At 36.8% G+C, this 26,411-nt stretch overlaps 1 protein-coding gene across 8 annotated transcripts in view; it reads left to right on the top strand.

Annotated features, from left to right (window-relative positions):
- bltp3b (bridge-like lipid transfer protein family member 3B) overlaps positions 1 to 26,411 on the top strand; it is a 73,422-nt gene that overhangs the window by 25,577 nt on the left and 21,434 nt on the right. Inside the window, exons 3-20 of one of the 8 annotated variants that reach the window (XM_087247103.1) lie at positions 943 to 981; positions 1,414 to 1,505; positions 4,247 to 4,436; positions 4,520 to 4,660; positions 6,027 to 6,197; positions 6,394 to 6,574; positions 6,659 to 6,742; positions 6,828 to 6,974; positions 10,644 to 10,766; positions 10,873 to 10,982; positions 12,580 to 12,721; positions 12,820 to 13,013; positions 13,952 to 15,312; positions 17,729 to 17,809; positions 18,139 to 18,287; positions 20,123 to 20,274; positions 20,417 to 20,567; positions 20,656 to 20,694. In XM_087247103.1, the coding sequence (XP_087103229.1) occupies positions 943 to 981; positions 1,414 to 1,505; positions 4,247 to 4,436; positions 4,520 to 4,660; positions 6,027 to 6,197; positions 6,394 to 6,574; positions 6,659 to 6,742; positions 6,828 to 6,974; positions 10,644 to 10,766; positions 10,873 to 10,982; positions 12,580 to 12,721; positions 12,820 to 13,013; positions 13,952 to 15,312; positions 17,729 to 17,809; positions 18,139 to 18,287; positions 20,123 to 20,274; positions 20,417 to 20,567; positions 20,656 to 20,694 (3,547 nt within the window). Of the gene's footprint in view, positions 1 to 942; positions 982 to 1,413; positions 1,506 to 4,246; positions 4,437 to 4,519; positions 4,661 to 6,026; positions 6,198 to 6,393; positions 6,575 to 6,658; positions 6,743 to 6,827; positions 6,975 to 10,643; positions 10,767 to 10,872; positions 10,983 to 12,579; positions 12,722 to 12,819; positions 13,014 to 13,951; positions 15,394 to 17,728; positions 17,810 to 18,138; positions 18,288 to 20,122; positions 20,275 to 20,416; positions 20,568 to 20,655; positions 20,695 to 26,411 lie in introns of all 8 variants that reach the window. The other 7 variants (XM_087247098.1, XM_087247097.1, XM_087247101.1 and 4 more) reach the window with 7 other exon arrangements.

The raw sequence follows: 26,411 nt of genomic DNA, 5'->3' as shown, positions 1-26,411 counted from the left end.
ATATAAACCTTAAAAAAATGTGTGTTTTTTTTTTTTACTTTTTTTATCAGAAATTTTTTTACTTCTGTGTAAAAATAGCTAAACATTTTCTCAATTTTTTTTCTGCCCTGTTTACGAGTTAGAAAATCTGTACACTTATTATAGTATTGAGTTTTATAAGACGCTAAAACTGGACCAGAAAACTTTTGACTGAACAATTCTTTTAACATGAGCTTCAGTGTATTTCATCAGCTGATATTTACGCTGCAGCTTTTTGAAGCACACGCATATTTTTTAACTCGTCACTTTGACATTCAGAGATGAGTGATGAGTGCATATGTTTCTTGTGCCTATCTGACTCTATTTAAGGGGAACACAAGAGTTTTGTTTTTACCCTCTGGCTGTGCTGCAGGTGTTTCTGAATGCTCCCTGATGCACGCTAGAAAAAAGAACACACGTACACAGACTTTCACACAGACAGACATGCTGTACACATTCCTAATAATATATATGTAAGAGAAGTTATATTAGTAAGGAGCTCTCAGAGATGCTATGGATTTACTTACATGGATTATGATAATTACTATTAGATAGATAGATAGATAGATAGACAGACAGACAGACAGACAGACAGACAGACAGACAGACAGACAGACAGACAGACAGACAGACAGACAGACAGACAGATAGATAGATAGATAGATAGATAGATAGATAGAAATTATTATAATACAAACACAAAAATGGCATATGATCAAATCAGATAGAAAGGGCCACCTAAAATATTATCACAATTTAATTATATTAACATATTTCAGATGAAATTTTCAATGACCCCACCGTGATAAACAGATTTGTATTATATGTATTATATGTAAAAAGTAATATGTTAGTTTGCAATTTAATTATTTAATCGATTGTGTGTATGTGTTTATGTAATTACTGTTTAATCTTTTTATGCAGATACCATGGACCAAGCTAAAGACTCATCCAATCTCTCTGGTAATAAGACTTTAATATTGTTTTATATCTATAAATATGTGTACATGCATGTATTGTTTAAATGTGTATTATTATTATTATTATTATTATTATTATTATTATTATTGTTATTATTACTGTTGTTGTTGTTGTTGTTGTTTTTGTAATTTAGTTTATTTTGCATTTCATTTATTTGTCTTGTTATTTGTTATGTCTTTTCTCATCCTAATTTATTTGTGTTTTCTATTGTTTGATGTTATTTTGTTTAGCTTTATTTTATTTTGTTTTGTTTTTCTGTATTTTATTTGCTTTTGTTTTGTTGTACTTTATTTGGTCTTGTTTTGTGTTGTTGTGGTTTGTTTTTGGTTTCGTCTTCTTCGAGACTCTCCTTACAGTAAGGGCTGGTGTAGTTTGTGCATATTAATTATTGGCGCTATAAATCATATTTTTCAGTCTCTGGATAAAGTTGTCATGGAGATGAGCACCTGTGATGAGCCCCGCCCTCCCAACGGCCCATCACCCATAGCAACAGCCTCGGGTCAAAGGTCAGTTTCTACTGATGTCCTCAATCCGCCTTGATCCATATCTCTGCCTGCTTCCTGTTTTCATAAGAAACCTGGGTAAACCTGTACAAATAAATGAGCTTTGAAGAACCATGGAAAATAGTTTTTTCTTTTTCTATTTTTGTTTATTTATTTGTTTGTTTGTTTGTTTGTTTTTATTTTCTGCACTAGATATTGTTTCTATGTACGTGTTGTGGAAAACATCCACACAACGGTCATAATACATTAGACCTGCTGATTTTCAATAATGAAACTTGTTGATAACGAACATTTCAAAGTGAGCATTTAAAAATTCTGTGAATATTTATTAATCATGTAAATGTTTAAAATCTTGCCAAGAACTTTCTTGATTGTTGTATTTGTAAAGTAGTGTTCATCACAGATCTGAATGTTTTAAGTCTTAGTAAACTACCTGTTTTCGAACATAAATGTATTTACATGACTCTGGCCTACAACATGCCTGAGATATTGATTGAAAGCATTCTGAATCTTTATAACAATAAGGCTCCATTAGTTAACTTTAGATTATTAAACTTATTGAAATCAGAAGTTGTACGTTTTATTTAATGGAGCTATTAACTTAGAAAGTTCAGTTTATTTAATTAACATTGGCATAATATCTGTAACAAACATTCTTTAGCTATTTCTCCATGTTGATGGCAGCTAATCAGTCCTTCGGGTTTGTAAAAAACAATCAATTAAAAAACAAATGCAAATGCCTTAAAATTGTGCAACGTTTGCTTGATTTTGCATTCAATTCAGAGATCTTGGAGGCTCTGGTTAATCTATTAATAATGTTTACTAATGAGACCTTTTAGGATTTTGAGACTAATGAGATTTTAGGTGCAGTTTCCTATTTATTGCACTTTAATACATTTCTTTTTTCTGAAAGTGTATACACAATAAACACTTTTTTCATGTTATGTACTTGTTAAATCAACCACATTTCTGCAGCTTAAGGGGCCATTCACACAGTAAATGTTTTTTCAACCAATGCGCTACTTTAGTTGTTCTATGTGAACGCACTTGATGGACTTGCGTTACCATCATTATGGTTTCTTTTGCAGCACCTCACACAAGGACATCTTTAAGATTATGTAAATTTAAAAGTTTACATGCAGTGCCACTTATTAGTGTGACTACCAAAGCAGTGGACCAATGAAAAGTAATATGGAGCCGGAGCAAACATTGCACGTTTTTGTTTACAGTAGCAAGTTCTCATGACTAATGTTTTATTTTAAGGCAGAGATGCCCAAACTAGGGCCCAATGTTAGCCATTGTTAGTCCCATCTTAGAAGAGGATAGGAATTGATGGGAAAGGTTTGGTCAATTGTATTTAACAGAGATCTTCAGTTCTAATTTCACATAACCATTTCTTTGTTTGTTTGTTTAATTGTTGAGCTACAAAAAAGCTAACTGAAATTAAATGTTTCAATTAAATTAATCATAATTTGTAAATAAAATTAGGACTAGGCAATATCTCCATAATTATTTTCCATACTGAACGATAACGATATATATTTCAAAGTTGTTAATGCTTCCAGGTATAAAAGACTACCCTAACAATGACTGAAGCCACAAAAATTAGATGTTCTATTATATGGCATAACATATTTTTCCTATAATATAATATTCCTATAATATGGCATAACATATTTGCCTATAAATTTTCAGTGGCTGAAAATTTAGTACAGCTCTAATGTATTAAATTCGATTCATCTCGAATTTCTACATCTCGATGGTCAAAATCAACACCCTTTAAAATTCCTATTATTACAAATTTCAGCTGTGTGATTGGCTTTTAGATCAATATAGAGTAAAAAAAAGTCCACAGCTTTTTATTGTTATTGACTTAAATTTTATCATGATTCGATAAAATATTGTTTATCAGCCCAATCCTAGTTAAAACATAAATACTGTTACTTGACTGATAGAAGACAATGCATTGAACTACATTGTGGTATAAATGGGATGTTTGTTTTTATTGTAGGAAGTTCATAACAAAATGTATGTATGTATGTATATATATATATATATATATATATATATATATATATATATATATATATATATATATATATATATATATATATATATATATATATATATATATATATATATATATATATATATATATATATATATATATATATATATATATATATATATATATATATATATATATATATATATATATATATATATATATATATATATATATATATATATATATAATTTAACAATTTTTTTTAAATATAAATAAATTTGTAAATTAGCTCAGCAATTTTAATGTAATACTTTTGGCCCACCACCCTCAATCAAGATTAGTTTGTGGCCTTTTATAAAAAAAAGTTTGGGCACCCCTATTTTAAGGCAACATGGTGAAGAAGAAGCTTTTAAAAACATTCCTGAGTTGGCATCAATAGCCTAGTAGTTAATGCATTGATATATAGCACATCATGCTCACAGTGACCCAAGTTCGATTCCTGGCTCGAGGTCCTTTGCCGATCCTTCTCTCCTCCTCACAAATTCCTGTCTCAAATCTCTACTGTTCCATGAAAAGGTGAAAAAACCCTAAAAAAATCATGAAAAGATGCGTTCATGTGTGAATGGTCCCTGTGTCAATACTGTGATAATACCATATATCATGATCAGCAAATATCACGAGAATCTTTGATTCTGTCACTCTTGTATTTATTTGGAATCTCTTTCTCTTTCGTCAGTGAATATGGTTTTGCAGAAAAAGTGGTGGAGGGCATCTCTCTCTCTGTGAACTCCATAGTGATTCGCATCAGCGCCAAAGCCTTTAATGCATCCTTCGAGCTCTCACAGCTTCAGGTTTACAGCGTCAACACCAGCTGGACCACTGGTGACCTCCGATACACAAGAATCCTGGACCCCACACGAGGAGAGGTTACTTTATTTACATACCTATACTTTCACTAAGGGACTGTGGTGTGTATTATGTGTTGTGGTAACACTGTGATATGCTTTAGTTGCTAACGTTTAAGGAAGTGAGCTGGCAGATGATCAGGATTGAAGCAGACGCCATCCAGAACACCGAACATGAGGTCGTCAGTGCCCCAATCCGCCTCATCACCAACCAATCGAAGATCAGAGTCACTTTAAAAAGAAGGGTAAACACACATATGTTCATTACGCATTGGGTTTTTGTCGTGGTTGTTTGTCTGTGGATTGGCTCTGAGCTCTGCAGGCAGCTGGGATTTGTTTCTCTGTCGGTGGTCTGAATATTGGCAGATGATTAGAAGAAGGCTTTGTTTCAGTCGCATTGTGCATCACACACAAACAGACTCATTGATTTAGTCAATTTTTGTACGGTGTTGTCTGAGAAAGCATTAAAATCTGGCTTATTTCAAACAATGTTTTAAATTAATTGCTTTATATGTTTGAAAATAAAAAATCATATGAAGTATTTATATATAAAAATATGACTCAAAATAAAAAAGGCTACTTTATTTGTAGAAAAATAAATAACATAAAAATAAAATGAAAGAAATAAGTGAAATAAAACTTGAACTTTGCTTTCATTAAAGTCAAATACAAATCACATTTTAAAAAATATCTACACAAAAAAAAATTTAAAATTTGATTTAATAATGTAATGCAGTTTTCATAAGAATCTTCAGTATGTAATAATATTTTGTAACTTTATTCAGAATGAATATGACATTGGCTAATGTAAACAAACATTTACAAACCTTATAAACATGTATTTTACATACAGTTACTCCACAACAAATTCTTAAATATTTAGGAATCTCTTTAGGAATGGAAAATAATAGTGCAAAACCAACAAAAATTCAAGTGATATTCACTATAAGCATTTCTTTATAAAAGACATCAAGCACATTTAATTGCAAGATTATTTTCATTTGTACACACAGTTTTTAATATTGAATTTCACAGTATTTCCTATTTTATTTGTTCCTCTCAAGACAGTTTTGTTTATTTTAGTTTAGCTAGAATAAAATACTAAATATTATAACCCTTTAAGAGGTTTTTATTTATTTATTTATTTATTTATTTATTTATTTATTTATTTATTTATTTATTTATTTATTCATTTATTTATTTTTGATTGGATACAGAAAAACCACTGCTATCCAATTATGTTCCTAGTTACTAGTTTTACACATTTTGTTTAACCTGCCTAGTTGCCCTAATTAACCTAATTCAGCATTTTAATTGCACTTTAAGCTCAATACTAATATCTTTAAAAATGACTAGTAACATTCTGTACTGTCATCATGACAAAGACAAAATACATTAGTTTTTAAAAATCTTATGTTTAAAAAAATTATAGAAAAAAAAACAACAACTTCTCTTCATTAAACAACACTTGGGAAATATTAGAGAAGAACTCATTTCCCAGGACGGCTAATAATTTTCCCTCCAACTATATACTATTTTAAATATGTGTTTCTCTATTGATTTAAATAACACAATGTTCATCTTGGCTCTATACACGTATGTGTTTTCCAGATGAAGGACTGTAATGTGATTGCATCAAAGCTGACTCTGATCCTGGATGACCTGCTCTGGGTGCTGACGGACTCTCAGCTCAAGGCCATGGTGCAGTACGCTAAGTCTCTTAGTGAATCCATGGAGAAATCCGCTTCGCAAAGGAAGAGCATGGCCCCTGACACTACACAGGTGCGAGTTTGAGGACTCTTCCCTGCCTCCTACCCCAATCACCACCACCAACTACCTCTTTTTTTTAATATATGCTTTCGATTCTTAAAATACTGCTTTGCTGCTCCCTACTGGTTGTATCTTTTATTGTTCCCTTTCAGATGTCTGTATGTTTAGTATTATCAAACCTTTAGTCACGGCTGATTGATGTTTTCAGGTGACACCGGCACCCCCCACAGCCCAGCAGATGCGCACGCAGCAGGCTTCAGCCGCGGCAGATCAGACCGCTTCCATGGCACGGCTCTTCACCGCCTATGATGTTCGTGAGACGTCACACCACCTCCAGATCACACACTTGGACCTGCATATCTGCGATGACACCAATGCCAAGGATAGAGGTACCACATGTTCACACATAATACAGTTAACATTTACGTTTGGTGTTGTCATTCTAAAATACGTCTTTTCTTTGAAATCTGCAGGAATTAATAAGAGATTGGATGGTGGTGCAATGCAATTGTCTTTTAGTTCTATCAGCGTAGACTATTACCCTTTCCACAAAGCTGGTAATACATTAAATACATTATTTGTACTATACTTTTGAAGAGGAAAGTGTTATGATTATTAAAAGATGATCTTTTTGTGTCTCAGGTGAGGGCTGTTTGCATTGGATGCACTATGGCGAAGCAACAAAATCTCGTGAAACCTGGGCGCGTTCTCTCCTGGACGAGTTTAAGTCTAATGTCGATATGCTGAAAAACGCAGTCAGCGGACAGTCCCAGGGCTCTCCTCAGCACGGTGAGAACAGCATGCCTGTTAGCAGACTCCGATTGGCTCACTGTTGCTGAAAAATGGGTGAATGTCATTACTCCTTTCCTAATGTCTGGATTATATTTGACCCAAAAATCCAAGAAATAATTAAGAACCAATTTTGTGCACTCATAAGTCTTATATTTTGCAGTTAGGGAAGTGTTTTTAGAACAATTAAGCTTTTTTTGCTTTTCATTTTCCATATTAATTTAATTATTAGCCTCCCTTTGAATTTATTTTCTTTTTTAAATATTTCCCAATTATGTTTAACAGAGGAAGGACATTTTCACGGTGTGTCTGATAAGATTTTTTCTTCTGGCGAAAGTCTTATTTGTTTTATTTCGGCTAGAATAAAAGCAGTTTTTAATAAATAAAAAAAAATTGTCGAAATTATTAACCCCTTTAAGCTATATTTTTTGTTGATAGTCTTCAGAACAAACCATCATTATACAATAACTTGCCTAATTACCCTAACCTGCCTAGTTAACCTAATTAACCTAGTCAATTTAAATGTCACTTTAAGCTGTATAGAAGTGTCTTGAAAAATATCTAGTCAAATATTATTATATTATTATCAAATAAATTCTAGTATGTGCACTAAAAAAGTCATGGGATTCTGTTGTAAGAGATCCTGTGATGATAGAAATGTGTGTAACAGTTTTAGTGTTTTTAGTTTTAACAACTTTATTAAAGAGCCCATATTATACATGAAATAAGGTCATATCTTGGTTGTAAGGGTCTCCAACAACAGTCTAATATGCATGCAAGGTCAAAAAACACTTTCATGGTCTTATAATCTGCATTTATTTTTACCTAATTATCCCAGCGACTCCTGTATGAATCGTCCAGTGATTCATTTGTTCCCAAACCCCTCCTTAGCGCGGAGCTAATCTGCGCTGATTGGACCGATGACAGTCTGTCGCGATTGGTCGACTGCCTTCAGTCAGAGAGGGAAATGGCCAATAGCTAATCAGCAATTTAAAAAGTAATCACAGTTCATACACGCTCGATAGTGTAGGCGTGGACTTTAGCTGCCACACTATGGCCAGTGGATAGTGCCACGGATAACCGAACGAAGGAGACAGTCGTGTACTCGCCATACCACACACACACAAAAACACACACACACCTCCGGATGACAACGCTCCCGCTTCAGCCCGCACCCGCCAGGTTTTAGCCTGAGAACCCGCTCCGTTTTCTGCCCGCCGCGCCCGGTCCCGCTAGAGCGGAGAACACAACCAAATATCACCCAGTATACAGTCCAGACAGCCAAGCTGTCTGGATAAAAACACACACACAGCACAAAGTACACAAAGCTCGTTCGTTCGTTCGCTTTCTCTCTCGCTCTCTCGCTCTCTCTCTCTCTCTCTCTCCCCGCGCCAGATTTCTGCGGCGCGGGAATACATGTCCGAATAAATCGCGGGAGCAGAACTCTAGCACGGAGCTCCATAAACAAACAGCACGCGTCGCGTTTTTAACGTGACTTTGCACGCGATAAGATAATATATCCAGTTAACCTGATACAGTACACGCGGTTACAAGTAACAAATCACAACTAAATACATTTGCAAGCTAGAGTAAACGAGGCAACAACTTTAACCGCACGTACTTACACTTGAGAAATGTAGGAAGAAACCCATCCTGACGTCCATCAGTTACTCTTTACTGATCCTTCCTTTAACAAACTCAGATGAAGTATTCTTTGTAGCATGTAGCTTCCAGAAGTTTCCAACTGCTTGGTTATAATGCTGAGGTTTCATCTTTGGGTAGAGACTCAATATATCCATCTGCTGTGTGACTTCAATCGACCGGCATGTTTGTGTGCGTGTGTTTGTGGGTGTGCGTGTGTTTGTGGGTGTGTGTGTGTGTGTGTCTGGGTTACTGCGTCAGAGGGCGGGGCCTCAGGTTTGAAATCTCCCGGGTTTGCGCGTGCACGTGAAAAACTTTGTTTCGTTCGTACGTCATGGCGAAACACCTAATGAGTCGGTATCAAAGCGACTCGTTTGAAGCACTATGATTCGACTCTTTTATAGATGAATCAACAGTTTTAAACACTGTATTCTTACAGATTTAAGCCTTAGCTGGATACTTCACTTCACTTAGAGCTGTGTTACACACTACATGGAGGGGAATTTTCAAAAACCCATAATATGGGCTCTTTAATCCCACCATGGACGATTAAATTAGGGGCAGTAGCATCATGATACAACAAACACAGTAAAGAGACAAATCATAATATTAAACAATATTAAAAAACACAATCCATCTTTCATAATAACTTCAGAAATAGTACTAAAAACAGCTATGAGAACAGACCCATACATTAAAAATGTAAAACTTAAGGTTATAAAGTGTTATTGCCTCAAGAACAAAGGTTGAATATATATATATGTATTAGAAGAGCATTTAATGCTTCTAAACCTTCTTCCAGAGGGCAACAATACAAAAAAGGCTTCAGAGGATATGAATCATCTCCTATCACACTTTGAATTTTCCTTATCATGTGCTGTTCATGTAACTCTGCTGTGTTTGTTTCTCTGCTAGAAACCAATAATCTTGGAGCAAGTCTTGACTAAGTTTTGAAGGCGATTTTTGCCTCTTTTGGAAAATGAGGAGAGCCAGCATAAAAAGGAAAAGCTTAATATACTCTCCCAGCAGGCTGAGCACACTGTAAAACATCTCAAATGTTTTTTTGGTCATTCGAAAACGCCTTTACCGTATCAGTATTAGTGTTATTACATTATAAATTAACTCCAGAACTATCAAAAGCATCTGTGCTCCGCGTCTCACACCTTCAAACATTACCATGCACGGAATTTGTCTTTTGAGGTGCAAATTATTCATTAAATAAAGAAAAGATTCACGCAGTTTCTCCTACCACAGCAGATTCAGTTTTTACTGTTGATATTTGGCGCCCGTTAATCAGAAAGTGACGATTTTGTTCTCTTTGACTACGTATATGGAAACGCTGCCTTACTTGCACGTCTTTTATGCAATAATCCTGTTTTGCCCATAAATTTAATTTGTGTCTGTGGATGGAAACATACCTAGTGTCATGTTTTTGGATCAATGCATTAGTACTGTTGTGGAAATGAGAAATAAAACACTTCTAGATGCTTTGTGGACACAAGAATTAGGCACAAAATGTATATTAGACATGAAAATAATACAAATAAACTACAAAAATATGATTTGATTTATTGTTTTATAGTGGATTTTTGGTTGAAATGTGATCTAGACACTGATTATTTGATTGACTGCTGTCATTCATAGATTCATAGATCTGGATATCTCTCCCTTCCAAGCGCTATTTCTATAACAAGAATTTATGGCACTTTATTTTAAGGGCTCTTCACAAAGACTGTAGGGCACTTTCAGACACACAATTATGGGTAGCAGAAGTGTTCATGGCTAGCACAAGTTTTCCATGTGGCCACTGAGAGTGCAGCAGAGTCTTTGTAAAAGGGCCTTTAGCTGAAGTGCTACTTTTTCTTAGCTCAGTAGTGCAGTATGGCTATTGTTTGTGATTATGGCTTTAATTTTGAAATCTATAGTGTGCATTTTTTACATTTGGTCATTATTTAAGTGTTCCCTGGTAGCAGCTTACACCTGTCCTAGTTTGAGAGGTTTTGTGCGTAATGGGTTCTGTGTCCCCAGTCCATCAGTCCATTGTCTTAGAGGCGCAGGGTGGAGGGATATTGGTTAGAGAGCTGGACTCAGGCCCTGATGGCTTGTGGCCACTCTCTCCCACGGCCAACTGCTGCTGGTGTCTGGAGACAGGTACCTCTCTGGTGTGCGTTTGAGGTGCCTCACAAACACATGGCTGCGGTTTGTGCAGATGGTCCACTGTGATTGTGATGTCTGAGTTTGTGTGTGTTCCCTACAGGAAAGATCTCCACCAGCTCCAGCACTTCCTTCTCACCCCCTACTCCACCGAGAACCCAACTTATGTCCAGCTCAATAGTGCTGCGGATGGCAGACTTTAGCATCTATCAGGTTTGTATTGGGGGAAATGTACATATATGGTTAGGGCAAGTGTCTATCAAATCTTTTTTTTTTCTGTTGTCAGCGCTGGGCACTCTTTAACAGTGTTTGCGTTTCTGTAGTGCAAAAAAAAAACTCTTCGATGGACATGTGGCCTTAATGGCAAAATTATTAGCCCCCCTGTGAAATTGTTATTCTGTTAAAATATATTGTCCATGTCATGTTTAACAGAGCAAGGACATTTTCACAGTATTTCCTATAATATTTTTTCTTCTGAAGAAAGTCTTATTTGTTTTGTTTTGGCTGGAATAAAAGCATATTTTTAATTAAAAACAAACAAAATGAAGGTCATAATTTTTAGCCAAATTGGCTTAATCAACCTAACTTGCCTTGTTAACCTAATAAACTTGGTTACGTCCCTAAATTGCAATTTAAGCTCAATATTAGTGTCTTGAAATATATCTAGAAAAGTATTATGTACTGTTTTCAAGGCAAAGACTAGAGAAATTAGTTATTGGTTATTAAAACTTAAATGTTTAAATATAAAATGTATTTTAAACGGCACTCTGGACATATTTTAAAATTAATAAATATTTGAAATCAGTTTTAAAGTACGAGCTTTAATAAAAAAAGAAAAAAGTAAGCCCATATGAGTTTTATTCTATGGTCTAAAGGTGCTTTCACACCTAGACTTTTGTTTCGGAACCTGGCATGTTTCCCCCAGTAGTGCATATGTTATTCCAGCAATCTCACTCTGATCCACACCAAAACAATCAGTCTGAGATTACCAGAATGAGGTGATCTCTGCTCGATTGAAGCGAACTCTGGAGCGGATCAATTGTTGTGAGAAAGCAATACGATCTAACGAACTAGGCTATATCACAGTGTATTATGGATAGGCATACAGCTATATGAAGAGAGAATGATGAGTAGTGTAGGTAAATGTGCGTTTAATGTCAAATACGAAAGTGAAAGCAAGCTGAACTATTAACAAGAGCTGCTTATCCATTAGGAAAATTTACCAAACAGCAGTCTGGGTTTATCTGTTATTTCTTTCTATAATGTAAGGCCTATAATGCATAATTGTATCCAATGGCTGTGTAAGAATAATCTTTACTCTGATTTGTATTTGGTGACGATGTCTGTGGGTTTCACCATTCAAAATTAAAGTGCAGCTTTTCGCATATAGTGTCTTATTGCTTATCGTCATAAATTAAAATAAGGACGCATGACAGCTGAGCGGGACTCTGACCAATGTTAGGAGAGTTTACTCGCACGTGACTTGTTTTAGCTGTTTTGGTCTGTTTAGAAACTTTGCCGTGTGAAAGCGAACTACACCAAGAACAAAGTGCAACAATGTAACAATTTAATCCCTGTTTCGGAACAAACCAATTGATCTACAGGTGTAAAAGTGCCCTTAGTCCTCTTAGGTGTACTTGACTCGCATGCAGATACGATGTAATGTGGTGCCAGGCTTGATATAAAATAACAAAGTATGTTAGATCAGTCATCCAGTATTCCAGATCTAGTCATTCTGTTACTAAGTAAATGATGAAATTTGCATTGATGAGAAACCATTTAAAAGTAAAAATATTTGACTATGTTAAAGGTGTCTTCAGCAGACCAGCCACGCTCTAGTCCTCAAACCATGATATCCTGCAATAAGAAATCCCTCTATCTCCCCCAAGAGATGCCGGCTATTCACGCCGAATTCACAGAGTACTACTTCCCAGATGGCAAGGACTATCCAGGTAAAACAGAAGGGATCCCATCCATCAGAATGTTCAGCTTTTTCTGCTTCTACTCAAGCGTTCTCTGAATTGACAATGAACACACTCTCTCCCTGCAGTCCCTTGTCCCAACCTCTATGTGCAGTTGAACGCACTACAACTGGTGCTTGACTCGAGAAGTCTGGTTTGGCTTAATCTGTTCGCACTGGACCTTCGGCAGAGTTTGGAGCAATTCATGGATCTGTACAAACTCAATGACTCACAGAAGCCTGAAGAACATGTAGATATCAAAGTGGATGGACTCATGCTTAAGGTAGACATTTAATTGAGGTTGTAAACTTTCTGTGAATTTTGGATTGACAGCTGTTTCTCAGATTATGTGCATCTAAGGTACCTCATGTTGACTATGATGCAACCCCTTTCCTAGCTGTTGATGTAGACATTAGGGCGTTAGCAAGCTGCTTAGGTTTTTGTATTGTAAGGCAATTAACTTTGGTTCAGAAATTGAGGTTGTACACTATGTAACTTAAATTCGAATATAGAGAGAAAGATAAACGTGTCTTCTGAGTTATTGTAGACACTTTTCACCAGCAGGGCATGGCATGGTTCAGTTTGGTATGACTCAATTTTTGGGAACTTTTCCTCTGCATACTGTACTTGTAAGTGGTATTTTTTTGCACCACCTCAGATCAGGTTCCAAGCAGTCATGACATTACCAAAATGTGTCCTATGAACACTCTGCTGATCACCGATTGGTTCTAGATAATCATCACTACCATTACGATTGTCATTGGATTCATCACATGAGATACCAAACCTGCTATATTTAAATAGTCAGAAGCTGCCACTGCTGCATTGTTGGTTCCCAAAACTAAACTGATTTTAGATCGCTGCAAAAAAGACACCTGTAATGGTAGGATCAATAGATAAGGTCTCGATGTTCCTCTTGTTGATAGCCAAAGAGTAGATGGGACGACCTAGAATGAAAATCAAATGACATTATTAAAGGTGGCACAACTATAGCAATAATCCCTCCTACTTTAAGCAGTACAAAACTACAGTTGAAATGCAATTGGAGCCAAGCCATGCTAAACCATATCATACCACATGGCTTAGAGGTTTATTTGGAGTTAGTGCTTAAATCTGCATGTCTGGATTTGAGGAACTCTATTGAATATGTCTTTCAGCATCTTTTTTGCATATTAATAATGTAAACTTGATAATAAACTGTTTGTGTTTTAATGTTTGTAGCTGGTGATCCCTGCAGACCACGAGAAAACTCAACCTGACCAGCCCCGTTCTGTGTCAGTTCAGACCTCAGAGATGGTAGCCACTAACACGCGTCACTCTTCAGCATGCTCGCGATCAAGTCTGGAAGCCCTCTTGCAGGCCTTCCAGGAGCAACCCTTCTTCACCTCCCTCTCTTCCACCTTCCCTCGAGCCCCAAGTTCCTTCTCTGTGCTCCATTCTGTCTTCCAGCGGCACGCTCATGAACAGGACACGCGCGTTCATGATGTGTACCGCGGCCTCGCTCCACCATCTCTCTCCACCAATGCCCTCAAAACACCAGCAGCCACCGACCTGTGGGCCATGCATTTCTCTCAGTTCTGGGTGGACTATGAGGGGTCCCGCAGTGGCCGAGGTCGTCCCACACCTTGTGTGGACTCCTTTCCTCTGACACTTTGGGTATGCCACCCTGCCCGATACACGCAGCACCTTGAGCGACTCAGAGTAGGGTCAGGACTGTTGCCTCGCAGTGAATCAGCAGAGATGGCCAATCGTCTGCAGAGGAAGAAGCTTCTTAAAGAGTACTACAGCACTAATGCATCTCCCAGCGACACACCAAGCAATGGCCTCCACAAACCACAGTCTCTAGATGGCCTATTCAGTGACTCCTCTTCATCTCTTCCCCTTGCTTGCTCAGCAAATGAAGTAGATGTGCAGGTGCTAGTGCATGTTCAGAAACACCTGAGCGCTCAGGTGAGCCACGGGCAGTATGTGTTCCTGCTCAGGCTGCAACATGCTGTGAAAACTCTGCAGCGCACTATTCAGCAAGATCTGGAGCAGTACGGCTCCAAGCGCTTGGGTCCTACACAACCCTTTAGTGCCTGTGTGGGTGTGCTTATGAAAAGTGCAGAAGTTGCTCTTCTCCTAAAGCCTATTCCCCAACCAGATTTAAGCACCAGCCCCTTGAACTCTGATGTCTCGCCTTCAGAAAGCAGAGCCACTCTTGAAGCTGGGAGTGAGGTGAGCGAGGGACATGAGAGACCCTCGGCTGCAGGAGAGGGTACTCGAAATGTGGATCAGCTCCTCTGTGCAGATAGAAATTCCATCGACACATCTCCGCTCCTTCCTTCCTCATCTTCTGCTCTGAGAAAAACATCTATGGATGAGAGGAGTAGCGTGGCTTCTGGAGGGAGGGTGCCATCCGAGGAGAAGAAGGACTTGAGGGAAGGATCCCCCGATGGGGATACTAGCAGATCTGAAGCCAAAGGACAGCAGAATGAAACCTCTCAAAGTGGAATGGCTGTGGTAGATCCCATCTCTGACACTTCTTCAAGGGAATGGAATGACAAGAGTCAGGGAGCCAGATTGCCTCAGTCCATGTCCAGGTATTGCGTTGTTTGTGCATATAGAACACAACTGCCAATTCCTTCCTCCTGGTTTTTATTTTATTTATTTACAAATTTGCAGTAGAGCTACTTCGTCCTGCCCCATAGGTCTTTTTGTGTTCTCCATAGAGTTTCATGGACTGCTGGACAGTTGACCAAAGTGTACCTTTCATTAAAGTGTGCAAAATGAATGTTTATGAGCCACACAAGACCACAGTAGTAAATACACTTTGAATATATAACCCATATAACCCAGCCCAGTTCTGTTCTTGGAGAATCCCAGCACCTTAATACTAATTTTATCCCTAAAACTAATTAAACATTGCCCAATCAGCTAATTGACATCTTCAGACCTACTGGAATATTCCAGAAAATTGTGTTGGAACAAGTTAGTTATCTCCTGGGTAGGGTTGCACTAGCTATTCGAAATTTATTTCTTAAACTGGAAGGTAAAGTCCACACTAAAGGCTTAGTACTTACTAGCTAGTTAGTAAGCTAGTTAGCTAGTTAGTTAGTTAGTTAGCTAGTTCTTACTTCAGTTGCACCACATGTTCTTAAGGCAAACCATAGTTAGTAGGTCGAAAACTCTTTGTAAAGTCCTGCAAAGTCGCATTGAATGATGTAATACCCAATAAAAAGCATTTAAATTGTTAAATTGATTTAAAATTCTGCAACTAATGCATCTACAAATAACTGTCCTATGAAAATGAAACAACAGATTACATTTTCACAGTGCATTACATAACAGTCAGTCACTGTAACAAAATGCACATACCTGCATCGCAAGTCGTTAATGCACGCAAAAATACACTTTAATTTATCAAATCGTTAAACTTTTTTTTTTTTTATCCTACACATAAAAGAGAAAAGAACAGGAAGAAGAACTCCATCATGAAGAAATTCTCGTTTTAATTGATGGATAAAATTAACACAAAACCCTTATTGAAAGAAACTCAAACTGAAGGAAAATAAGGCTGTGATTAGAGGGAGATCTGATCATCATCTCTTTTCCAGCATTATACATGGGGTGAGGAGTGCTGCTTTAAATTTTTAGTTGAAATTTAGCGTTACGTTTAAACTAAGTTCAGTGGTGCAACATAAAAACTATTAGTAGTGCGTAAGTTGTAACTTAGTGTCCCTTTCAGTCACAACTAGGCTACATTTTAACTTGCGCACTTCTGGTGCAACCTGCCCCTGGAGCAGGACATACCTGCCCTTAACAATTGCACGTAATAATATGCATCATTCATTCATTCATTTTCTTTTCAGCTTAGTCCCATTAATAATCTGGGGTCGCCAAAGGGGAATGAACCGCCAACTTATCCAGTATATGTTTTACGCAGCAGATGCCCTTCCAGCCACAACCCATTACTGGGAAACATCCACACACACTCATTCACACGCACACACTCATACACTTTGGTCAATTTTAGCACACCCAATTCACCTATAACACATGTCTTTGGACTTGTAAGGGAAACCGGAGCACCCTGAGGAAATCAAAGCGAACAGGGGAAGAACATGCAAACTCCACACAAAAATGCCAACTGACCCAGCCGAGGCTCGAACCAGCAACCTTCTCGCTGTGAGGCGAACGTGCTACCCACTGTGACACCGTGTTGCCTTAATATGCAACATGAGAGTATTTATGACAGAGTTAGAGCAACTGACTGTAGTATTGGTAACATATCAACCAACAGTAAACAAGGCAAGCTTAATAGAGACAGCTGATTAGTTCATGTAATTTGGGTGTAATGTTTGCTACGTGCGAGTTTATTTGGCCAGTATGTTTCCATCTCCCATTATTCGCATTAACTCCGTTCACACTCCAAAACCACCACAAGCAAGTGTCCTTCTTGCTGTGAGGCGACAGTGCTAACCCCTGAGCCACCTTGTCGCCTCCAGAGCATTTTTTTCTACTATAAAATTCAATGATTGCCATTTCTTCAGAAAACGTTCTTTTGTGTTCAACAGAAGAAAAGAAACTAACAAAGATTTGAAACCAGTTTTGTAATAGTGAATTTTATTTATCCCTTTAAGGCCACAGGAGTTGCAAGTTTTTAAAGTAAGTGGTGCGGAGCCTGTAAAATATAGAATGTAGTGTGTCCCGTTTTGTGTCCAACAGGTTGATTAGATTTCAAGCTTTCATGAGGTTAAGAATTTGTATAACAAGGGTATTGTCACATTTTAGAGATACACCTTTTACTGCGTTAAAGTGGTCTTCATTCCAGGAATGTGGTTTTGTTGCTGTGTTTTAGAACTAAATATAAAGGTAATTCATGCACATAAATAACATTAAATGTTATAAGAGGATGTCTGTGTGGTTTTGAGAGTAAAACACAATGCACAACTGTATTGTTTGACTGAATGTGACCTCTGGGCATATGTGTGTTTGTTCACTCTCTCTCTTCTGAAGGAAAGGCAGTTTTTCAGTGGTCTCTGACCTCTTATCCTCCACGCACAGCAGGTCTACCTCCTTATATTCCATATCCAACATGTAAGACACCCTCTGTAGGACTCTGTGGCCATCTGTGTATGCGTGAATGTTTGTGGACAAAACTGTGGTGTTGTGACTGTAATCATTTCACTCTAGCTTGTCCCTTGTAGTGATGTGTGTAGGACTGTGGACGTCTGCAGGGTTTGCCGATTCGATTGCTGATTGGTGTTTTGATTTTGCAAGAATTGTTTCGTACTTGCACCCAAACTCTCTTTTTGTTGTTGTTGTTGTATTGGTCTCATTCTTTTTTTTATTTATGTTAGCAAAGATAGGTTCATCCACTTGTGCTAGAACTCACCGTTGCTATTTCTTGTGCCTGTACTCTGCAGTGGTCGTTTGATGCAGGGCAAGTCGCAGTCAAGTTTCTCAGTGTCCTATAAGAATATGAAGAAAAGTCCTTCACTACAGTCTTTGGATGATCTCTCCATGGACAGCTATCTACTAGAGGACTGTGACAGCTACAGCCTGCTGGACAGAGGTACATGCACAAACACATTTCACTCAGGCAGTGGATTCATTTTACGTTTGTCACCACAAGGTGGCAGTATTGCAGCATAAATCTTTTTGTGTCATTTTTGTTCCTTTGCTGGAGCTGTAGGAATTTTTTTTGTTCTTAACCAAAAAAGCGTTAATTTACGTACCTTTGAATTTAAAATAAAGCTTAGTATCAGTATGTTAGTCTTAACGATATCTATAAAATATGTTCTCCAAAACTGTTACTAGATTTTCATTTAGATGAGATAAACATCCAAAACTTACAGTTTGTCACTTCAGCAGCATAAATGAATAATTTATATTTTGATGTCACCACGTACTTACGGAATCTGCGGACGTTTTTTGTTTTTTCTACTGAGAATTTTGGTAAAAATCTGCGGATTTTTGCGGAATTATTTTAAGAGTATCACAACTAAAACCTTAATATGTAAAATAAAAAAATTATATATTTTTTATTTAATGTTTAAAATGCAAATCCAATTAGATTATTTGGTAAACAAAGCAAGTCTTTCATATAATATATCTACTAAAAGACATATAAATATAATATTAAAATATATAAGACAATAATAAAATATTACTGTACAAACTGCATTGTACATAAATCAAATGAACATTTTCACATTAGTCAATAATATTACTGAAATAAATGTAAAATCTGAATAAATTTAGATTTACACACATTTACTCAAGTAAATAAACAAAATTAATGATGGGCTAAAAATCTGCGGAATTTTGTGGAAATCTGCGCCTGCAGATTCCATGTGGGCCTACACATACTCAATTTCTCATCAAATCTTGTGGCCAATCACATGTTCTATAGTATCTGAGATGTCCCATCACTTCAAGATGTTTCTCATTTGCTTTTCATTTGATGTGCTTGAGCTCAACCTAAGTGTATCTGCGGACTCCAAGAGAGTGGCGTAACATGAAGAGGCCTTACTTGTAGTAAGTTATAAGTATAACTTGCTGTTATCAAGATCCAATTAAACCATGCAAGATGTCACAACGACATACCAGAGAACATTGTCATCAAAAGTTTTCAGGAGTTTTCTCCAAATTTATCCACAAACTATTCATTTGATATATTGTTATATTCATTCATTTAGCAACTCCACCGTGCAACGACTTTATCCGTTTTTTCATAACAGTTAGCCTACTCGGCATTGCCCCCCTGTGGTTGCAAATAACAGTACAATGGCGATCACGCTAAGTATGAAATCCTCAACTCGTGGCTGTATGTTAATAACTGTAATGGTTGGGGTAAGTACATGTTAATAACTGTGATGGTTGGATTTAGTAGATGCTAATAGCTATCATGTTTGGGTTTAGGGTTGTTAATAACAGTTATGGTTGGGTTTAGGTGTGGAGTAGGTGTAGATGTTCATACCTGATGGGTACAGGGCCATCCTGCCAACAACATAGTTTTGACATGTGGATCTCCATAACTTCAAGCTACGCCTCTACTACTGTACAAGCTTTGATTCTTCATGTTAAGCCCCTGTCTTGCAGTCCACAGACAGACCCTACTCGCTCAACCACATTCGCTGTCAGAGCTGTGATAAAAAGGAAATGCTATTGGCTGTTTTTTTTTTTTCACTCCCTGAGGAGCTCAGTTGAAGTTTCAGTTGAAATAATTTCATACATTGAGCAGAAATGCACATTTCAAAACACTTCATGGGATCTTTAAGTTTTATCGTTATATATCGTTAATCACAGGCTATATTTATGTCAGGGGAAAGAGATTTGCTATATATGACCCTGTATTTGCTGTTAAATACAACAAACATGATAATATGCACAATTATTTTGTTACAGATGATGTATCGATCTCTGGTTTTAAGGAGGCATTGAATGAACGTATTTCCACAGACGGCTCTGTGACTCTTGCTCAGGAGGCAGATGAAGCTCAGTCACCTGACGCCATCAGCGCTGCCTCTCAGAGCATAGACGAACCCATGAAAGACCTTGTAATAACCTCTTTTCAATCCTCTTTTTTCAACTTTTTAGTGATCAACTACCAATTTGACTAAGCAGTGACCTTGAGATTTAGGAAGTTGTTGATTGTTTGATCATTTTGGTTTCTAATTCCAGATTTATGTGTGTCTGCAGGTGTCGGTGCTGGTTATGAAGGTTTACTCAGTCTGCTGTTCTCTGGATCTAAAGGGCGATGATACAGCTGTAGCTCTGGAAGTGGGACGGGTTCAACCCAATCAGCTCGGAAATGTCAGTTTGCGGCAGTATCTTAGCAACCGGAGCCTGGGTAAGACAGATTGACACATTTGTTTGTGTGTGTTTGAGTGTGTGCCGTCGTTACACCTGATGAATACTCACTGTTTGCGTTTCTTCAGGTTTAGTGTCTTCTGCATCAGTCGCTCAGAGTGGTGAAGGTACTTTAAGTGTGTATCTTCATATATTTGCATAGTGTGTGTTTGTGCGCATGTTTGTGAGTGCAGACCCTGTCTGTGAGTTTGCATGAGTTGTGTGTGTTGTGTGCACTTTTGGTTTAAAACATAAGAAAAAAAAGCTTTAGAAAAGTAAAGCTAGGGTATCTCAACCTGGTTACTGTCATTTTTGGAAGGATGATGGCTATGCCATTTGTAGCAAAGTTTTGGTCTGTAGTCATTATGAGGGGGATGTACGGTAGGGCTGCACAATATATTGTTTCGGCATCATTATTGCAATTTGCGAATATGCAATATTCATCACGCAGAATCTGTAAATTTAAGTTGTGACTATAATTACCCAAAAAATAGTTTAACAGCAATAAAAATAACCAAGTTTAATCCTACTACAGTAAACAAATAGATTTTTAAGTCATGTGACTAATACATTTCAAGCTAATTTAAACTATTTGTGCACAAGAAGTTATACAATTTGTAGCTTTAACAAAGGTGAATTGTGTTTTGATCGCAATAAAGACTATGCAGTGCTATTTTACATTTGATTACATTGTTATTTTACATTTGAAGTCAATACTGTTTGACTTTCCAGAAAATCATATTTGCACCATATTTCATTTGTATATTTGTTTTATTACGTTCATATATGACTGTAATTTATTATCATTAATATACTTTTATAATGAACACTCACTGAAAAAATGATCACAATGTAAAATTATGAATGTGTTCCTTATAGGTTTATTTAAATCATCTTATGAAATTATATTAATATCGCAATATGTAACGCAGAAAAACAAATTATTGCAATGTCAGTTTTTTCCCTAATTTTTCCCTAATGTCCGACATCATTTACGACTTCTATTTGTTTACATGAAGAGAGTGCGGTTTATACTGTCATTCTTATCTTCCCATTGGGAAATGATGCTAATAGTCTACAAATAGAAAGCCTCACTGATTAATTATAATAATGTGAACACTATTAGTATTAATGTATTAGCTCTAACAGTAATTCCCTAAAGTCTGGGACACTCAACATCAAAGAACTGGCTGACTTGTCGCCTCACATGTTGTGTGTGAACACACCAAACAGATGCCAGCCGACTAAAACTAGAATGTATGTTCTACGTCTACATGTCTCTCTCCATACCTGTAGGTGGCAGTAGTCTGTATTGTCATTAAACAAAGGGAAACTGGATCTAGTGCTGCACACATACAACACAAAGCAGTGTTTATGTAGTAATTTTTACAGTAATGCTTGCTTAACACAGAGGGGTTCTTGTGCAGATATGTCTAATAACCTAATAATCCAAATTGTTTGCAATTTTTTAAAAATCAAGGTGAAATGACAGACTTCTTTGTATTCCCTTTTGGCTCGCTGCTTTAATTTTTGTTCTTACGCTCTGATTCATGGCTGAACAGCCTATCAAAGTACTTTCTTTCACTGATGTCCAATGCCAGTTCTAAATGCTGAATCGGGCAAAAGTGGGCAAGCCACGTGTGGAGCACACCAAACAAACTAGCCTGACAGAAGCCCACCGATGGCCTGATACTACCCAACAGTCATCCCCCCAAATTTTACTTTAAAGTTATGGTAGTGGTGGATTTTGTTACTCAGCCAATGTTTTGATGACTTATTAGCAGTGCTTAAAGGGCAGTTCATAGAGGTTTTCAGTGGAAACAGTCTGCAGAGTCATTTATCAAAAGGTGTATGATAAATATAGTTATCATCCTCCAAAAGAAAGAGTCAACTCTGAATCACCTTAATGAATCGTTATAGATTTGAATCGTTTGCTTGCTTCCGGTGTTAGTCAACATAATCAAAGTTACTTATTTGCATGAAACACGAGTGCTTGATTTCAGACCAGGCACACTTATTTCAGACACAGAATAGATACACAAAGACATATCAAAACAGACTTGACCAGCTGACTAATCCGAGCAGACCTAGCTTATTGGAGGGAGGGGTTTACAGACTTGAAGTTTACAGCATTGAATTGATTTATACGAACCTTATCGAAATCATTGCAAAATGATTATAATATTGAGTACATATTCTGAGAAAATCACACTGTTTTCCAATATTTGATGTATTTAAACCCATTGTAAGTTTTCAACATATTATTAGGCAACTTTAAAATACCAAGTGACCTGCTTTTAAATTAGTAATTTTCTAATACTAAGCTACTTTCATATAATTACCTAATATTTAATAAACATATAACCATATGCTAAAACACAACATGCTTTCAGTGCTACATGAAGCTTTCGGCGAAGTTGTGTTTCTATAATTGTTCAGTTTTTGATGCAGTATGGTAGGTTTGTGTGATGCTGTGTGAATTGTAATGAAGCACTTTTCTCGCTCTTTGTTTGCATCTCTTTGTTTTGGTCTGTCTGTTTCTCTCTTTCTCTCTCTGTCTCTCTCTCTCTTTTTCTCTCGCTCTCTCTCTGGTTTTGTGTTGTCGTTTCTCTTCTGTCACAGACCACTGGGTTCTGCAGTACCAGAACTGCTGGTTCAGGAGACTTCGTACACACATAAACACACACAAACACACTCTCATCTATCTGGGCTGTTTCAGAGCCCTGCCTCTTCCCTCTCCAAGGATTAATCTTCAGGCTTTTCTATGCTCAGTTTCTCTTGACTGATTCTGCTGGCCTCTGTTTTTCAGCCTGTTTCTCTGTATCTTTCTCTCACCTGCTCCCATGGTCTCTATTCCCAGTTATTCTCATTCATTCACTTTCCTCTTGCAGCGTTTTTTTTTTTTTTTTTTTGCTGTATTTCTGTATCTCCACTCGGGAGGGAAAGTGCTGCGTTTGCTTGTTTTATTCACTACTGTTAAAGAATTCATCACGAAGATCAGAAACTGCAGTGAATGGATGAGTTCTTCTATTTGTAATGATGGTTAATGTCTTTTGGAATTTTGAAGAAACATACATATGCATTTATGGATTGCTTTTCCTTGGATTCTTAATCATAGTTTGAGCTATTTTTTTTTTACTCAAAGGTGTTTTATTGAACATGTAAACATGAAACATGCAGCACAAATAGCTTTTCTTTTTTTTAGACAACAGACAAACAAAACCTGTCTCACACATATACATTTTGGTTTTATAAAAATATATTAATATTATAAAAATAAAATACTAATAAATTAATTAATTAAATAAAAAAATTCTACTGTTCTAAAATAACTGAAGGGTCTATCTTCTTTATGTGATGAGAAATCAATTAAGAAAAACATATCAGTACAACTTTTAACAGTATAATGTATTTTTTCTTAGGTCAAGTGGTGTAAAAGTTCTGTTAGCCATTGCTTAAAGCAGGGTTGTCCAAACTTGGTCCTGGAGGGCCGGTGTCCTGCAGATTTTAGCTCCAACTTGCCTCAACACACCTGCAAGGATGATTCTAAAAAGCCTGGTAAAGCTGCGGCCACACCGGACTTTTCTTCCCATAGTCTTCTGTTCATACGCACGGGAATGCATCAGACTGGATATACAAGTTCATGCGACAAGTTTCGCAGTTCGCTGCCTTGGAAAGTTCAAGCTTGGTGAACTCTAACCAACGAAATTGCATCACATGATTGTGTGAGACCAATCGAAGATCAAACATGACGTCTCTGGACAGAAATTTAAAACATGGACCAATCACTCGCTTTTTTAAATGTCCAATCATTTTGTTTAATCCCGCATCTTTTCACAGCGCCGTACTACAGAATTTCGCACACACAAACTCTAGTGTGACCGCAGCTTGATTAGCTAGCCCAGGTGTGTCTGATTGGGGTTGGAACTAAACACTGCAGTTCACCGCTCCTCTAGGACCGAGTTTGGACTACCCTGGCTTAAAGGTTGGAGGAAATGTGTCCTTCCATTTGAGCAATATTAACCTTCTACTCAAAAGCATTGAGCTATTTTTCTAATTTTTTTATTTTAATTTAAAGTTTAGGAAGTCTGTTGACTTTTGTCTTTTTATTTATTTATTTATTTAATAAATAAACTTAGTTTGTTTTAACTTTTCTTAATATTCCTTAAAATAAATATGTATTGAAATTAAATTAAAAAAAAATAATAAAAAAGAAGGGAAAATTTACCTATAACTTTACACTCAACTTCAAAGTACAATGATCATTCATGCAGTACTTAAGTATCTGTCTTTGATAGATTTAGATATATATTTATAAGGCCAAATAATTAAGTTATAGACATATATTAAAATGATTAAAACTGATTCAAATGTGTTAAAACAGGTTATAAAAGAATGAAAAAGAAAGACATAGTGTGAACTGTGAACTGTCAGACAAAACAAAGTGCTCATTCAGTAAAGGCACGGCTAAACAGATGTGTTTTAAGTCTTGATTTAAATGTGCCTAATGTTGGAGCACATCTGATCATTTCTGGAAGCTGATTCCAGCAGCAGGAGGTGTAGTAGCTAAAGGCGGATTCACCCTGCTTTGATTGAACTTTTGGAGTTTCTCATTTACTTGATCCTAATGATCTGAGTGATCTGTTAGGTTTGTACAGTATTCAGTAATCTGGACTGTATTGAGTTCCTAGGCCATTTAGGGATTTATAGACTAGTAGTAATTGTATACTAATAACTATAAAAAAGCTAATAAAATTTATAAATGCATAAATAAACAACAAATAAAATTTAGTGAATTTCTATCAAAGGGTTGTGCTGCTGTGCTACCGTGGTACCATGTTTTTAGACCTATATCACAGCGTTCCTTGAAGTACTTTAGAGAACTGCATATATACCGCTGTAATATAATGTATTATCATTGTATGTACTTGATTAGTATCACTTGCTAATCAGTACTTTTTTGTAAGGTACGTCTCGGTCCCCTGTTCCTGTCTTCAAATTCTCTCCCAATCTCATATCTCTTATTTAACTCTTCTGCTGAATGAGCATCTGCACTATTTTCTCTATTCTGGGCAGAGGAGGTGAGGATGTTAATGCAGTCTCAGTTTCAGAGCTTGACGCTTCTCCAAAGAAAGTACAAGCATTCGGAGAAGTATAGGCTCCTCTGGGATGCTGAACTGCACCGCTCAGATATCATTTGATGTCTCCTTTCCGCCCTCTGCCGTAGGAAATTCCAATGAATTTCAATGAGATTTCTATTCATTACCGCAGGCATTGTTGCGCTGACATTTTGGATTCAATGCATAATTTAAATGCAGCGTTTCGATGTTTTGGATTTGTCTATTTTTAGACCACTGGCTGTCTCTCGTGTCCTGCTTCTCCGTCTGGTTCCACAGCCTGTGCGTCAGGCCACACACTTCCACTCATTAGTGATCCATTGCTTTCCTGCATGACTGTGTTCACAATCATGTGTTTTTGTAGCTCCCAGGCTTATTGTGTTGCATGGAAAAATGTGGAGTTGATGATGTTTTCATCATGTGGACATTCCTCATTGTGTGTTCAGTAATCGTATCTATGAGATATTAAGAGCTGTTCATTCTGAATGGCACAAAAAGATCTGTAATTATTTATTTACAGTGAGACAACAGGAAATAGTTGAGATGAGTAATGTAATTAATGATGTGTATCGACCTAAAATTTTCATCAAGTGCACCTAGTATGCTTTATTATTGTCATAATACTCATTTTATTAGGATTAATTATTACCCTCACCCTCATGTTGTTTCAATGCAACCTTTCAATTGTTTATCATTGGAACATAAATTAAGATATTTTTCCTAAACCT

The sequence above is a fragment of the Danio rerio genome, chromosome 4 (assembly GCF_052040795.2).
Source record: "Danio rerio strain M-AB ecotype USA chromosome 4, GRCz13ab, whole genome shotgun sequence".
Taxonomy (NCBI): Eukaryota; Metazoa; Chordata; class Actinopteri; order Cypriniformes; family Danionidae; genus Danio; species Danio rerio.
Note: the sequence above shows the minus strand (reverse complement) of the source record. Positions and strands in the feature narration are given on the sequence as shown.